Source organism: Panicum hallii, chromosome 5 (assembly GCF_002211085.1).
Source record: "Panicum hallii strain FIL2 chromosome 5, PHallii_v3.1, whole genome shotgun sequence".
Lineage (NCBI taxonomy): Eukaryota > Viridiplantae > Streptophyta > Magnoliopsida > Poales > Poaceae > Panicum > Panicum hallii.
This window is the reverse complement of record NC_038046.1, coordinates 54,396,475-54,410,679: the sequence shown is the minus strand read 5'-3', so window position 1 is coordinate 54,410,679 and position 14,205 is coordinate 54,396,475. Positions and strand designations below refer to the sequence as shown.

At 52.2% G+C, this 14,205-nt stretch overlaps 2 protein-coding genes and 1 non-coding gene across 3 annotated transcripts; 1 reads left to right on the top strand and 2 right to left on the bottom strand.

Moving 5' to 3' along the window:
* Positions 1–371: 371 nt before the first annotated feature.
* On the top strand, positions 372–3,756 carry LOC112891627 (mediator of RNA polymerase II transcription subunit 22a-like). The gene is made up of 4 exons (XM_025958535.1): positions 372–592; positions 684–749; positions 2,649–2,883; positions 3,462–3,756. The coding sequence occupies exons 1-3, from the start codon at positions 437–439 to the stop codon at positions 2,880–2,882; spliced, it is 456 nt and encodes a 151-aa protein (XP_025814320.1). The 5' UTR covers positions 372–436; the 3' UTR covers position 2,883; positions 3,462–3,756.
* A 3,593-nt stretch (positions 3,757–7,349) lies between these two features.
* LOC112894672 lies at positions 7,350–8,799 on the bottom strand. Its single transcript, XM_025962446.1, has 2 exons — positions 7,890–8,799; positions 7,350–7,791 (listed from the first exon to the last, which is right to left on the bottom strand). Exons 1-2 carry the CDS (start codon positions 8,502–8,504, stop codon positions 7,723–7,725), a joined length of 684 nt encoding a protein of 227 aa, XP_025818231.1. The 5' UTR covers positions 8,505–8,799; the 3' UTR covers positions 7,350–7,722.
* A 5,107-nt stretch (positions 8,800–13,906) lies between these two features.
* TRNAT-AGU lies at positions 13,907–13,980 on the bottom strand. The gene has a single exon. It is a non-coding gene; the product is annotated as a tRNA-Thr (tRNA).
* Positions 13,981–14,205: the final 225 nt, after the last annotated feature.

Sequence of the window (14,205 nt, the reverse complement as noted above, 5' to 3'; positions counted from 1 at the left end):
TTATATGCATGGTTTTCAGGGTCGATTTTCTTTTTTTTTTGATAGTCAGGGTCGAACTTCTAGAGCAACGTAAATAATTTTTATACTCCGTCCATCTATGATCAGCGCATGGGAACTTAACCAGTGGCTTCATGTTTTGGTTCATTCCTTCCCATTGGGCCATGCTTGAGATGTGCGTGCAAAGGCCCACGATGTGAAAGCGGCTCCAGGCCCACGATATCTATTTGGAAAGCCCATCCGATGCCTTAATGCTGCACCAGGCTGAAATCTGCTGCCTCTTCCAAGCGCCGTCTCCCCAGCCCAGCTACCACCATTTAGGCCATGAAAACTGCTCAGTTCTGGCAGGCCACTTTCTCTCTGGCCCAAGCTCGGCCGGAACCCATCCGCCCAAAACAGGTCTCGTCCTCTCTTTCTCTTCCTCGTACGCGTGTAGACGATGAGCAAAGCCGCCGGCGCCGCCGGCTCGGCCCCGGGCCCGACGGCTGCGGCCGCCGCCGCCGCGGTGCAGAAGCAGAAGTCGCTACTGCAGAAGGCTGATGCTGATGTCTCCAGCCTCGTCGACAACTTCTCCTCCCTCATCAACATCGCCCGCGTACGTCCCCGCGCCCTTCTTTCCCCTTACATCCGGCATCCCGAAGCGCTCTTAACTAACCCTAGCTCGTGATGCCATGGACCATGGTCAGGTCAACGACCCGCCCGTGCGCAACTCGCAGGAGGCCTTCCAGATGGAGATGCGCGCAGCCCGCATGGTATGGACCTCCTCGCTGCTCACCAACTGTTAGCCGATTTGATTCTAAATCTTTTGTTTCAATCAAGCATACCCTAGTTATTTTTCTGAATACATGAGAAAAAATTGGAGTGATTATACTGCTTAGGTATGAGTAGATAGAATTATGTACATTGTTTGAAACTTATACTACAAATCAAGACAAAATGTTCTTCCAGGTTTTGAGTTTGGACGGTCTCAACTTGGCTCCCTTTCAATTAGATTACAAAATAAGGAGTTAGATTTATCCATTGCCCCAGTAGATATGTTGTAATCAGTTTGTGGCATATCCAATAACGGAATCACCAAGAGCCATAATCTTAACCTTTTAGCTTGAGACAACCAGGTTATGCAGCAGGCATATTGTTATTGGTGTGAATCAGGGCCAGGGATTAGCCAGCCTCCCTTACACAGAAGAGATTGTATTAGTTGGGATAAGGTTGTCAGCTAGATAAAAGGAAGGCTGTTAGCTACTACAGGTTGTTAGCATCTTTTTGGCCAGCTCTTGCCCTGTAAGCAGTCAATCAATCAACCAGTGAACAAAAATTAATAAGTCCCCCCAATGGTCTAGCCCTTCCCCAGTAGCCGACATCACCTGCTCTTGGCAGTGTTTACCCCTAATGATCCAAGGATCATAATGTCTGGTATCAGACGCCTATAACACATATGCTGAAGCTGCAAGATTAGATATCTGTGTAAAATGAATTGGATATTCAGATCCCACTCGGTGATATGAAGTACAAAGACGTGGCCTATTTAAGTGCAGTGTTTTCAAATCGCCTAGTCAAGCCTAGTCGTAAGTGTACTGACTAGGTGACAGATTGTGATAGTCGTCAATCAGGTTCGATTATAGTTAGCAGTATAGTTGTCCTGGCTACTCTGCTACCCAATATAGTTGGAGGAAGACCAGGAGTGGCTCATCTTCATAATCCAACTGGAGGTTTTGTTGAGCGGCAGGCAGCAATTTGAGCTCAGCACAGTGATTGAACGCGAGTGTCAAGGAGAGGAAGCCAGCAGTGGCAGCTTGAGGAAGGGATCCGGCATCGGCAGGACATAGCTGATGGTGGATTGAGGAAGAAAACCAGCAGTAGCGAGTTATCATGGGCAGCAGCTTCTCCCCCACTCGAGCTCCTAAAGGCAGTGGCTGGAGGGGCATGGGCTGGACTCCGGACACAGTGACACACACCAATTCGTTATATACCTGTAACCTAATGGGCCAAAACCTAGACCGATTGCCTAGGCCCAACTCACCTTTTCCTCCCCTTCTAGGCTAGTTGTCCACAACTTAGCCCGAGTAAGTTGTGGATGACTAGGTTTCTAGTCAAGCTAATCTCCTCAAAGTGCCTGATCAAGATCCAGGACTGATTAGTCACAGCTAATTAGATGACTTAATAACATTCATTATGTGAGAGTGAGACCTTCCATGAGAATAAAATGAGTATTCGATTTTACTTGAATGAGAACATAGAAGTATGATTTATGTTGAACACGTGTAGATGTTTAGAGCGCGAGGGGTAATAAGGTTTTGGCACATGACAACCTGGATGGCATTTCAGTAGCCTGAGAACTTGGATGGCATATCAATGTCATGCATGTAGAAGATTGATGTTCCATGGTAAACGCAACTGATAGAATGACAAGAGCTTACCCTACAACTGTAGTGATCATCCTAGCCAGGTGAATAACCTTTTTCCCTTCCATATGCTATAGAGGAAAGGTGATGTTCTGCAAAACTTTATGTCATACATGCAAAGTCACTTATTTACCTAATGTGTTTTTTTTAAAAAAGAATTAATTCTAGATATGACGAAATTGGCAATAAGTGCCATGTATCAGTTCTGAACTTCAAATTTCTGGTATTGTCTTATGTCTTCTGTTTCAGGTACATTCAGCAGACTCTCTGTTGAAATTGGTGTCGGAACTTAAGAGAACAGCCATCTTTTCCGGGCTTGCTTCGTTGAATGAGAATGTTGATAGGAGGATTGAGGTGCTTGGTCAGCAGGCGGAGGGAACAGAGAAAATGCTGGAGAGAATTGGGCAGGAGGCGGCAGCAAGCCTCAAGGAGTTAGAGGCCCACTACTACTCATCCGTTGTGCGGTCTCCGTCCTATGATTGAGGTGAATATTATCTGCCCAAGATAAATTGTGGGTGCATTATTGAGCTTCTGAATTGGGGATATGCACTTTCTGTAGATGGTTTTGACAGGGATTATTGACCTGTTGTACTAGCTAAGGTACCACTAAGTTGTAGCAGGGTTAATGCGTGGTGGAATGGTTTAACAGAGCACTCGCATCTTGCTCTTCAAAGAAAATATTTAATTATTTATATGGTAAAGCTATAGAGCAGATTTATATACTGAATAAAAAGAAATGAATGGGTATTTTATCATGGCTTTTACATGGGAAGCATATATGATGGAACCTCGGATAATGGGCTTCATAGCTATCATATTGATCGTCTTGACTCATGAACTTAACTGATGAATGTAAACCTTTCTTTTGGTTCGACTCCATGAACTAGGATAAATTCCCAGAATTCAAAACAATCTTACCTACCAAAACAATGGAAACTGTACGAATGCAGCAAACCTTTCTTAATACGCTGTTTTGATCTTTAGATGTCAATTATAATGATCTTGAATATTAACTACGGACATTATAGTTAAATTGATTTCTTTTGTTCTTCTTTGTTTCAGGGTTGCCTCAGCTGGTAGGGCCTGGATTTGGAGCAGCACAATAACATGTTTAATATATATTGTGTAGAAATCACTTTGAGTTATTGATTATAGAACAGCTATAATAATTTCTCAAGGCTGTTGTACTACTACTTCGATGGTTGTACTTGCCTGATGTGTGTGTTGCTATTCTAATGGTAGAATGTTAGCTCCCATGTACTTACACTAGTCATTGCTGGTCCACCATCTACCTTTACCTTGAGCTGTAAATTGCATTTTAGCCTTTGAAGCTGTTGGATTCCTTGTTATTTCAAAACCGATAAACGTGCTAAATTTTGCTTGAGATCAGGTTGAACTGATCTTTCACATTCCCGTGCCGAGCTGGGATAGAATTTCCACCGGGACCCTACGAAAGACAGCAATTCCCTTTCAGCGCTGTTGTGACACTATTTCTCATCAAGCAGCATAACCCCTGTTGCTGCTGGATGGTAACCGAAAAGGCTTCTCTGGAAAAGGAGCAATTCTATGACGCCAATGGAAAGCCTTTCGACGCTGCCCTCGTCCTGTCACTTGTCAACAGGGTAGTGCTACACCTCTTATTATGCACTGTGACGGGGATATGATCCGGATGGAGTACTACATGATAACGTGTCGTGAATACAAACAACCCTTTGGCAGGTTTCTTGTTTTCACTCTCTTGCAAGTATTCTTTACAAGTAGACGGCTACTACCTAGGTACGGCACTAGGTACTGACTTTGCCAATGGCCTAGTGTAATGTGTCAGCCTTGAAGTTAAAAAAAAAATGTGAAACTTGTCTCCCAAGCCTTTGTGCCTTTGGGGTGGATGCTGGACCAAAAGGATGCAACGCCCCTATCCAATGCGCACATCAGGTACCCAGGAGTGGAAAAACGTACGGAGGGTTGCCGGTGCCAACTCCGATCGTCCAATCTTCGATTCGTGGTTTGTGACTTTTAAACGCTGATTCTGATTCCTAGTGCTGCGACCCGACGACGCCCGGCGCCAGTGCCCAATAGCTAGCTACAGTGCTACTGAGAGTCTGGAACCCATGCGACACCTCACTATTCCCTCGCAAACGAAATGGCACGGGCGGCCTTTGACGGGACTCGGGGCATCAACTTTCACTGTTGAAAGGCTCCACAAAGGCGCGGCATTGGCCTTGAGGACGCAACAAGCCTCTCGCTTGCACAAGGAAAGCAAAGCAGCTAAAAAGCAAGGGAAGGAAACGAAAAAGGGAGGGAGGGGAAGGGAGCTCGTCGCAACCAGAAAGAAGCATTCCCCTTGATTCCACACGCCACTCTGAGATTCCATCAGAGTTGCTAATAGTGTCAGCTTCCAATCCTACCACCCCGATTACTTCTCTCCCTCTTTCTTCACCCCAAAATTCCAGTGGAGACGTGGAGTCTGCCTGCAACCTGCCCGCTCAGCTATGCAGGGTTGGGATTGGGAAACCACTGTTACTTATCTTACGTGGCAGACGACACGGTCCGCGCGTGCGTGGAGCCCGAGGAGTGGCAGCTGCTGAGCCCGACGCTAGCTAGCTAGAGCGTCCAGCTCGAGCTCACCTGGCTCTCTATTTTCCAGACTCGCCTGGCTCGAGATCTGCTATATATGGTCTGTGTGGTCAGACTCGCCTCTACTTTAATTGTATGTTGCATTTTTTTTTCCTCCTTAGCTACTCAACATGGTGGTCGGCTGGCCGTGTGTAAACTGTACTAGCCTTTTGAAAATAACAAGCTGTACTAGCTAGGAGGTACTGAATACTGATGGTGCCATGGTGGGTCATGTAACTCCATACGTGCTGTTTTTCTCCCCCTCAAAAGAAAATGTAATACTGCGAGAACAGGGAATAAGTTCTCGAAACAAAGAGGTACTGTGCGTCTTGATGCGGCGAAAATGGAGAATACCATTTGAGTAATGACCGTCGACACACGCAACACTACCGATCCAGGCATCGACAAAACCGGCTACGAGCAGGACCACGACAGCCGCAAAAGGTTTGCATACCGAATCGGTCGATGCCTATGACACTTTGGGGAGGCATCAGACATTGTCTCCGGCCGATAGAATTTCCAGTGCATCTTACTAGAGAAACCGCTGCGAGCTCGATCACGTACGCACACGTTAGCTGCGAATGTGCTGGGTACCACGTGATCCGTGGACCCGGCGTACAGGCGCGGACGATTCCCCTGCCTGCCGGCCTGGCCGAGCAGGGAAAGTACGCCAATGCAACAACTGCTTCCTGCTACACGCATGAACCGTAACCGGTGCTGGGCCAGGTCCGGTATTCTCTACACGCGGCGAGTAGTAGTAGGGCCCGGAGCGAACGTGTCTGGCTGCACCGCACTGCACTTGGACCCGAACGGACCGGACCCGGCGTGTTGACCATGCCCGCTCGATTACTCTACTCTCTCTCCGATCCAGCCAACGTGTAAACTTGTCAGCCCGCCGCCGCCACGGCACCGTCGGTTGTTCAGCACGTGCCGTCGTCGCTGAGGTCATAATCCTGGCCGGTTAAGCCAGACAATTTGGGTTAAAAATACGAACTTTCGCGTGCACACTCGACCTTGACCGTGTCTACACAAGGGTCAAGTAAATTAGATCCACTACTGTATTTGCTTACGAAGAGACTTTTCCGTAAACACAGCAATACAGTATTTGCGTGCCAAAAAGTCAACCACGCACTCTGCGGTCGTACCACTACTTCGACAGACGACAGCAAAGACCACGCACTTTTCACCGCGGCAGTAAAATTCGCCGTCGCCTGTGCACTGCCCAGCAACCTGACAGGCCGGCTGCCCAGTCGACCTCTGTCCGTCCGTCCGTCCTCTGTTTGGGTCTCTGAATTTCTGCAAGACCGCAAGGGCGGCGAGCCTTGCGAAAGAAGCACAGGCACAGCGCTCCCGAAAGGAGCAAGGAGTGGGGCTGGCTTGCACTTGCAGGGTAACATGGATCCTCCTCCATATACGCGCCTAGGCATCAGGCATGGTGCTCCAAGGGTCCAAGTCCAACCACATTTGCGTGCAACTTGTTCAGGGCCCTCCCGGGCAGTTAGGTGCACCGTACGATCGCAGCCGTGCGCCACCGATCAGACGGCGGCGGAGGGCCGAGGCCATTTAGGGCCTCAACGGTTTCCACTTCTCACCAGTCACCATCACTAACCAAAAGCTCGTGAACAGTTTTGGTTTCAACCCGTAGCCACCAGAGAGCCTAATAAACCGATCCGAAGCAACTTGTTACTATTAACACAACTCGTTTAACACATGACAGCCAGCCACCACCGCATGGGGCGCGCGTGGACCGGGCCCATGGACCGAGCAAGCGTACAAACCGGCGCGGCGTCACCAGACACCAAGCTTGGACGGTCCACGGGCCGGGACCACCCGGGATTGGATATGTGTCGACTAACTCCGGCCTCCCCCTCTGACAGGTGGGCCACCCCTGGGCGCCAAAAACAGGCAACGAAAAGGCCCTGCCCACCGGGCGAGAGCGGGCGCCAGGCAGGGGGTTTCTTCTCCAAACTGTTCGGTTCCCGGCGCAGGTCGGGCCCGCGTGCCAGCCGAACAGCCGAGCTCCTGCTCAAAGGGGTCGGGGCCTTGACCATGTGGCCGTTGCCGGTAAAAGCTCACCCGGTATGTGACCAAACATAACCACCCATAGCCTCAGTTGATCATTCCTAGCAAAACTACAGCTCTGAAATAGTTGTGCTGTGATCTTCACGGCCGTATGCCGAGATCATATTCTTAGGGGGAGAAAACTACAAACAAACCGTACTAATGAACATACATGGTAAGCATGAGCCAGTAATTTCCAAATTTGTGCGGCATTGCAACCTTTTTTTTTTTTGGAAGAAAGGCATTGCAACTTCATGGAGACGAAACAGCGACGCGAGGAGAAAGACAGCATCAACATTGGAATCCAGATGTTAATAAGAAATGTGCCATCAAAGGGCCAACACCAACACGCACCAGACCAAACTATCCCTTACGTACTTTCGCTAAAGAAAACAACTTGATACGAGTCGCTTGCTGCTTACTGCTGCTACTGCTACTAGCATTCTATTTCGATCAATTAATAATTATAATTACTGGTAGCTGATTAGATCACGGTAACATCACCAGCAGGAGACGGGCGGAGGCTAAAGAAAGAATTGACAACACCGGGTTCCGATTGGCGAATTTGCTTGCCTTGCGGGTTCCTTGCGTTGCGTCCTCGCCGACGGCTCGGCGGTGCTCGACGGGCCGGCGACGGGGTCCGCGCCTCTCACCGGTCGTCCGGCACCCGGTAGGACTCGCCAGTGATCTCCGACAGCCACGAGCCGGGGAATAGCATCTGGGGACGGAAGGTTTTACGAAATTACGAGAGGGTCCCCGGGACTGGAGGGGGTGAAGAGAGGTGGAGGACAGGAGGAGGGAGAGCAGGGGACTCACATCGAGCTGCTTCTGCACGACGCGGGGCCGCCGCCTAGGGCGGCGGCGCGGGCGGGCGCCGGTGACAGCGTAGATGTCCTCCTCGATCTCCTCGGTCGTGAGCGTCACGGAGAACCGCGCCCGGTCGAGGGGCTCCGCGCGGGCCCGCGACGGCCTCCGCTCGGGAGGCGGCGACGCGCTCGCGGACGGGGCCGCCACCTTGGGGCGCCGCCGGGTGCGCAGCTTCCACGGTCGCGAGGCGGCGGCAGACTCCGCGTCCTCCGCCGCCGCCGCCGCCGCCACGTGGTGGTCCGCGGCGGCGGCGTCGCTGCTCCCTGCTTCCACCCCGTTCAGGTGGCTCGGGGCCTTCTTCTCCGCGCCCGCGTCGACCTTCCCCGGGGAGCGCCTGGCGGCAGCGTTGGCGCTCGCGATGGCTTCGCCGGCGCGGTTGACGTGGGCCGCGCAGCGCAGGACGCGGTGGCTCCCCCACGTCTTGAACGACGGGAACGAGGAGAACGCGGGGGCGGCCTGGCGGGCGTTCGACGTGGCCGCAGCCGCGGCCGCCGCCTCCACCGCCACGGCGTCGGCGAGGGGATCCGGGGGAGGCGGCGGGCGCGGCTCGGCCGTGATCACCATGGCCGTGGGCGACGTGGCTGAGACGCGCCCGGGGGGCGGGAAACCCTAGGCGGCTCGGAGGGCGGCGGGCGGCGACGGCGTCGAGAGGAGCGCGCGGGACGTGGTGAGGGAGAAGGGAGAGCCGAGGAGACGAGAGGAGGCGGCCGCGGTGATGGAAGTGTGGGGGGAAAGGAAAAATAGATGGAATAGTGGGTGTTGGTGACGAATAAATATTGGGGGCGTGTGCGTTGAGGGCTTGACGGGTATTTCAGTGTTTTCATTTTGTTTTTGTTTTTTCTTTGCTTCTGGGGATTTAGATGAGACGGTGTGCACGGTTTCAGCAACTGCAGCTGCACGGACCGAGTGCTGAGTTCAATTTGCATCAAAAGCTTTTGTGGTATTCGGTTTCTTTTTAGAGATGCTATGTATAGATTTTTTTTTAACTCTTGGTCTGCAGATTCATATTGAAGTTGACTTTTTTAAAAAAAAGGAAATATACTTGATGGCCCGCTTCGCTCTATCATCTTTGTCAAATTTGAGAACTCACATCTTAAAATTCACATATCTTGAGCAGGATATTGACGTCACCTTCAATATCCTGTGACTACATGACACTAGGTGTGCACTACTGTTGAGCTAAGAAAAATGGTGATTTTGCAACATGGGAGTTTTATGGAAACAAGATGGAACACGGGTGGCAATGCAAAGCTCGAAAGATAAAAAGATCTAATGTGAGATGAACTAGAACTCATAAACAACACCCGAAGCTAGCACCACGTTGTGATAGCTTGGCCTCGTTAAATATAACTTTGTTCCTTTATGAACATTTAATGTGAAGCTGAAAAATAGCAGCCTCACGGGCTTCTACCCAATCCAGTTGATTTTAGTGCAAATGACTTCGCCGACGTCATGCCACACTAGATACATAACTATCAAACCAGAACTCCCATAGCTCCATATCAGATGGAGCCTGATAAATCACAAGTAAAAGTTTGGTCGCGGCATGAATTTATCCATGTTCATACTAAAGTTTATTATGGCCGTAGCATGTTCTCTAGCATTAGTTACCGTGTGCAATGCTAGCATGTAGCAGCACATCAATACTGAAAGCAATGGAAGGGACGATGTACTATCCAACAGTACGTGTTACTGGTGTTAGTTTCCCCATGGAAAGCTCAATAATTTCGAGCAACGGGCGCTTGTTCTTGTAGCACCAGCCCTGGACGACGGCAGCGAAAAAGAGGGCGTGCGTGGTATGATCACGGAAAGCGAAATGCCCCCGAGGGTGATTCCCTGATGATTGTTCGCAAAGCACCGTGGTCTTGTACGCAAAGAAGCCCCGGGTACGCGAGGGGCAAAAGGGCCGGCTCTGGCTGAGTTGGCCGCCTGCCACACGCAACGCGAGGCGAGCGCGAGCGGATCCATCTGCGAGCGCGCGCCCGCGGCCCCCGGCCCGCACAACCACCTGCGCGTTTAATAACGCCGTCGCATGAGGTGGGACAGAAGCCACGGATTGGGGCGTGCGGGTGAGGCTACTGACGCGTGGGCCCCGTGGAGTTGGGACCCGCACGTCGGTGTGGTGCGCGCTGGTGTGGTGCGTGAGAACGCCTCGGCTCAGGTTCGAATGTTCACAGGGGGACGGGGTAGAGTGCTGCGGCGTTCACGTGACCGCGGCCGCTTGCTCCTGCCCGCGACAGCGTGGCTGTCAGCCGCGGCTGCCATGTGGGCCCGACCGTCTCGCTCCATGCGGCGCAGAACAGGCAGCAGCGGGAGCTTTCTACGACTGATGATTCTTCTTTCGTGTGCCTGTAGATTCGGTCCGTGGTCCGCGTGCATCGACGGGGCGTGCTCTTTGCCGCCAGTCCGGGCCGGCTCAACAGTCGTGGATACAGGGCCTAACTCCAGATGTTCCAGATTTGCATGCTGATGAATTTGTTACATTATAGATTGTAGCGGTATTGTATTATTACTTATCACGGCCATCTTTTTTTACCACCCAAAGCCGCTACAATTTCACGTTCGTGGATGTATCCGGATCTCATTTCTCTTTCGGGATGGGGGTAGAAATCAGTGTATGTGTTTATTACTTCGCTACGAGTTGTAGTACACTCTCTACGTCGGTTGTGGTCGTTGTCCATCCTGTCGGATCTTACGAGCAAGGTTGTCCCGATCGTAAATTCTGAATATAAGAGATGGTCTTCAACAAAAATAAGAATAGGAATCATAAGGTTTTAAACTTACAAAATCCTAGATTCTTTCGAGTCTAGTAGTAGAATAAAAGTCCTTTTGACGTAAACTTAGGGTCCGTTTGGCTAGAGAGCCAATTTGAATGGAACAGTTCCATTCCGATTTCTGAGGATGGAGCCGCTCCGTTCTATGTTTGGTAAGGAGAACGGAGCCGTTCCATTTTTTATTTGGTTGGAAATCACTTGGCAACAGATGAACATTGCATCTGTTGAGTAGAATAGTTGCAGATGCAAAAACTCGTTGAACCCAACATCAGCTAAATGAACATCCTCTAACTCTTCTTGCTGGCAAATTAGACTAATTTGTGACGTAAAACAAGTACAGAACAGCAAGTATCCATTCTGTTCTGTATTCACTATTTCACTCGTATATGGTCAAGATCAGCAGGGGGGGGGGGTGCTCCAGGCCGCCGCGCAGGCCGTCGCCGGGGTGGGGGGGGGGGGCTTCCGGGCCGCCGCACAGGCCAGGGGCTGGCCGTCGCCGGGATGGGGGGCACTTCCAGGCTGCCGCGCAGGCCAGGGGCTGGCCGTCGCCCGGGGTGGGGTGGGGTGGGGGGGCGAGGGGTGGGGCGCCGCCGGCCGGGGGCGGGGGGTCACCTACAGAGGGGAGAGGGGCGGGCGGTGAGGGGCAGCGGGGCTCGAGCGCGCGTGGAAGGCGAGCGCTTGCGTCCGCTCGTTTTTACCGAGTGTGCTCGTTCCGAATCTACGGGTATTCTACGGGTATATTCCCTGCGTGAGCGGTTCCGCTCCACGGTTCTTCAACCAAACGTATGCAAAAATGGAACCGCTCCACTCCGTTCGCCCTTGTTCCATCAACCAAACACACGGTTAGAGTTCCCCCGTGCACCACCCCGCGAGGAGGGCCAGCGCACCCAACGCGGCAACCCCCAATGGCCCTATCGCGACTACGACACGAGCGCTTTTTTCATACGAATCTGAAAGCAGAACGAAGCAATGGGCCCCACAGTCTCATCCTGCCTACTGGGTCCACCGGGCTTCCCCATGCGCCGCAGCAGCAACCGCTGCAGTCTCCGCCGCTTCGGAGTTCATAACCGCTCGCTTCGCGCCCTGTCCCTCCGCCACCGCGCCCACCACTTCTTCCGCCCCCGCTCGGGCTCGTTCGAACTCCTCTCTTCCCTCCACGCTCCACAACCAAAGAAGGCGCGACCGATATGGAGCGATACGAGCGCGCGGTTGCTGGCCAGCGCGAGGGGGAAGAGGAGCAGGGAGGCGAGGTCCCGGTGCCGGGCGCGGTGGCCGGTGCAGTGGGCGGCATGGCGCGCGAGGCCGCTTCCTCGGAGCAGGAGGCTATCTCGGGGACGGGTAATGCCGGCGGACATGGCGCGGCGGAGTCGGAGAGCGACGACGAGGAGGTAAATAAGGTGATTTTTGATTGCTCCGATGACGCGAGCGACGGTTCTGAATTCCGAAATGCCCCGTTCTTGACTCTTCTTTCTTTGTTCATCGGAGCAGGACGCTCTGACGGAGGAGTCGGTGGTTGTCGCTCCGGCGGGCAATGCCAGTCGTGGGGTAGACTCCAGGAGCGCCCAGAACGAGGACCATGAGATGCCGGAGGAGAACCCTGCGCTAACCCACTTCGGTACGGTTTCCAACCCAGCCCGAGGTGCTCCTCCTGTTCTTGTTGGGTCCCGTTCTTGTTTGTCTTGTTGATTCTGAGTTTCTAACCATGAATTGTCAGAGCTTCGAGGATTTTGGCCCGCCAGGCGCGCGATCATACGCGCTATGCCGCCGTCGTCCTACCGCCACATGCCGCTCAGAAGCAGGAAGCGGTCCAACCCGACTCGCTTGAACGACATGGGAGGCGCAGGGTCGGGCGGCGCCAATGCTCATGATCCTGGCACGTACTCAGAAGCAGCAGGCGGCCCACCGCCCTCTGCCGGCTTCGGCTCAGCGCCGGCGACGCCGCGATCCGTCCTTCCCTCTGCAATGGTCAATGCCAGCCATGGCGCCAGGAACGAAGTACTGGGCTCGACGGCAAGACTCGGTAAGGCCTCTGACCCTGAATGCCCTCGTTCTTGGATGTCCTTTTCCCATTTCATCTGATCGGAACGCAGCGTCCGCCAGAGATGGACGCCGCGGTCGCAAAGCCGAGTTCCGGCGATCCCAAGAGCGGCACCAACGCGAAGGACGCGGCGGCGGCGGCGGCGGCCTCGTCATGCCACCTACCTTCTCGCAGCAGGAAGCAGCGCCGCCCCGAGCACTTCACCTCCGACTCCGAGGAAGCCGTGGCCGCAGCCCGCGCCAAGGCTCACCGGAGCAACACTGCTCTGGACAGGTTCCTCACGTCACAGGTTGGCGGGCCAGAAAAGACTGACGGGAGCGCAAGGATTCTCGCCGTCGTTGCCATTCTCGGCGCTTCTCTGGCGCTCAGCGCGGCCTCGTGCCTGCTCTTCTACATCGCCAGCCAGCAAACAGACCCTCGGCCGTCCGACTCGCGCAAGAAGAAGGTAAGTGTTTCGTTTTGCGATGATCCAGTGCTGGCCAGTTGCTGAATTCTGGGCTCTGACTTGAATGTGTCTGTTCTTCAGTGAGCGATCGGAATGGTTCAACTTCAGCCAGCTTTTTCTTCAGTGAGCGATCCAAAAGGTTCGTCATCGGAGTTCAGCGAAAGCATAGCTTAATAAGGGTTGCAATTCCTGCGGAGTTGTTCCGAAGCACTGAAATTTTTGGGGTTGGAGACTTGGAGTTCGATATCTGTAATAACTGATATGGATGGTTGTTGTCACTATAGTTGCTGTTATGGAACTGAGTTGTTATGCTATGGTATGTTGTGGAACTGAACCATTGTAATGGCATGGGTATTGCATACCTGCGTTTCAGAATGATAGCGACAAACAATAATTTAGATAAAAATCCCGTAATTTCATGTATTCAAGTTCAGGATGACTCTGCAATGCGCATTGCTCGTAGCTTTACACTTTCTGAACTCCCACTGGTAACTAGCATGTGCCCGTCAAGTATTGATGCGAGCAAAATTTTAGACGGCAGGCGGCCCTCGTACCCCACCTTGCAGCTTCATGATCAGAAATTCAAAATTGGATGTTAGAGTCAGGATGAACAAAAAAGGAAAAAAAACGGCAGCTTTTTGCGGAAACGGTAGGCTAAATGCCAGAGTGTGAAATCTTAGAGAGGCTGGCAACAAAAAAGAATGAAATTTGCTTTCGTTGAGAGTCGAACTCAAGACCTCCCGCTTACTAAACGGGTGCTCTAACCAACTGAGCTACGAAAGCAAGTGACCAAAAATTTTCTAGAACCTAGTTATTTCCAACATCTCTTCTCTATCTTTAGCCACAAAGAACTCGGCATCATTTGTGGTCGCTAGAGACTAGAGTAGTTACAAGCCGGTCATAAAGAAGCACAAACACGATAAAAAATCATGTTGAACTAAGCTGGAAATTACAGAAAATTTGTACATGGTAACAACAGGAGCCCGATAAGAAACAGTAAACCTTCTG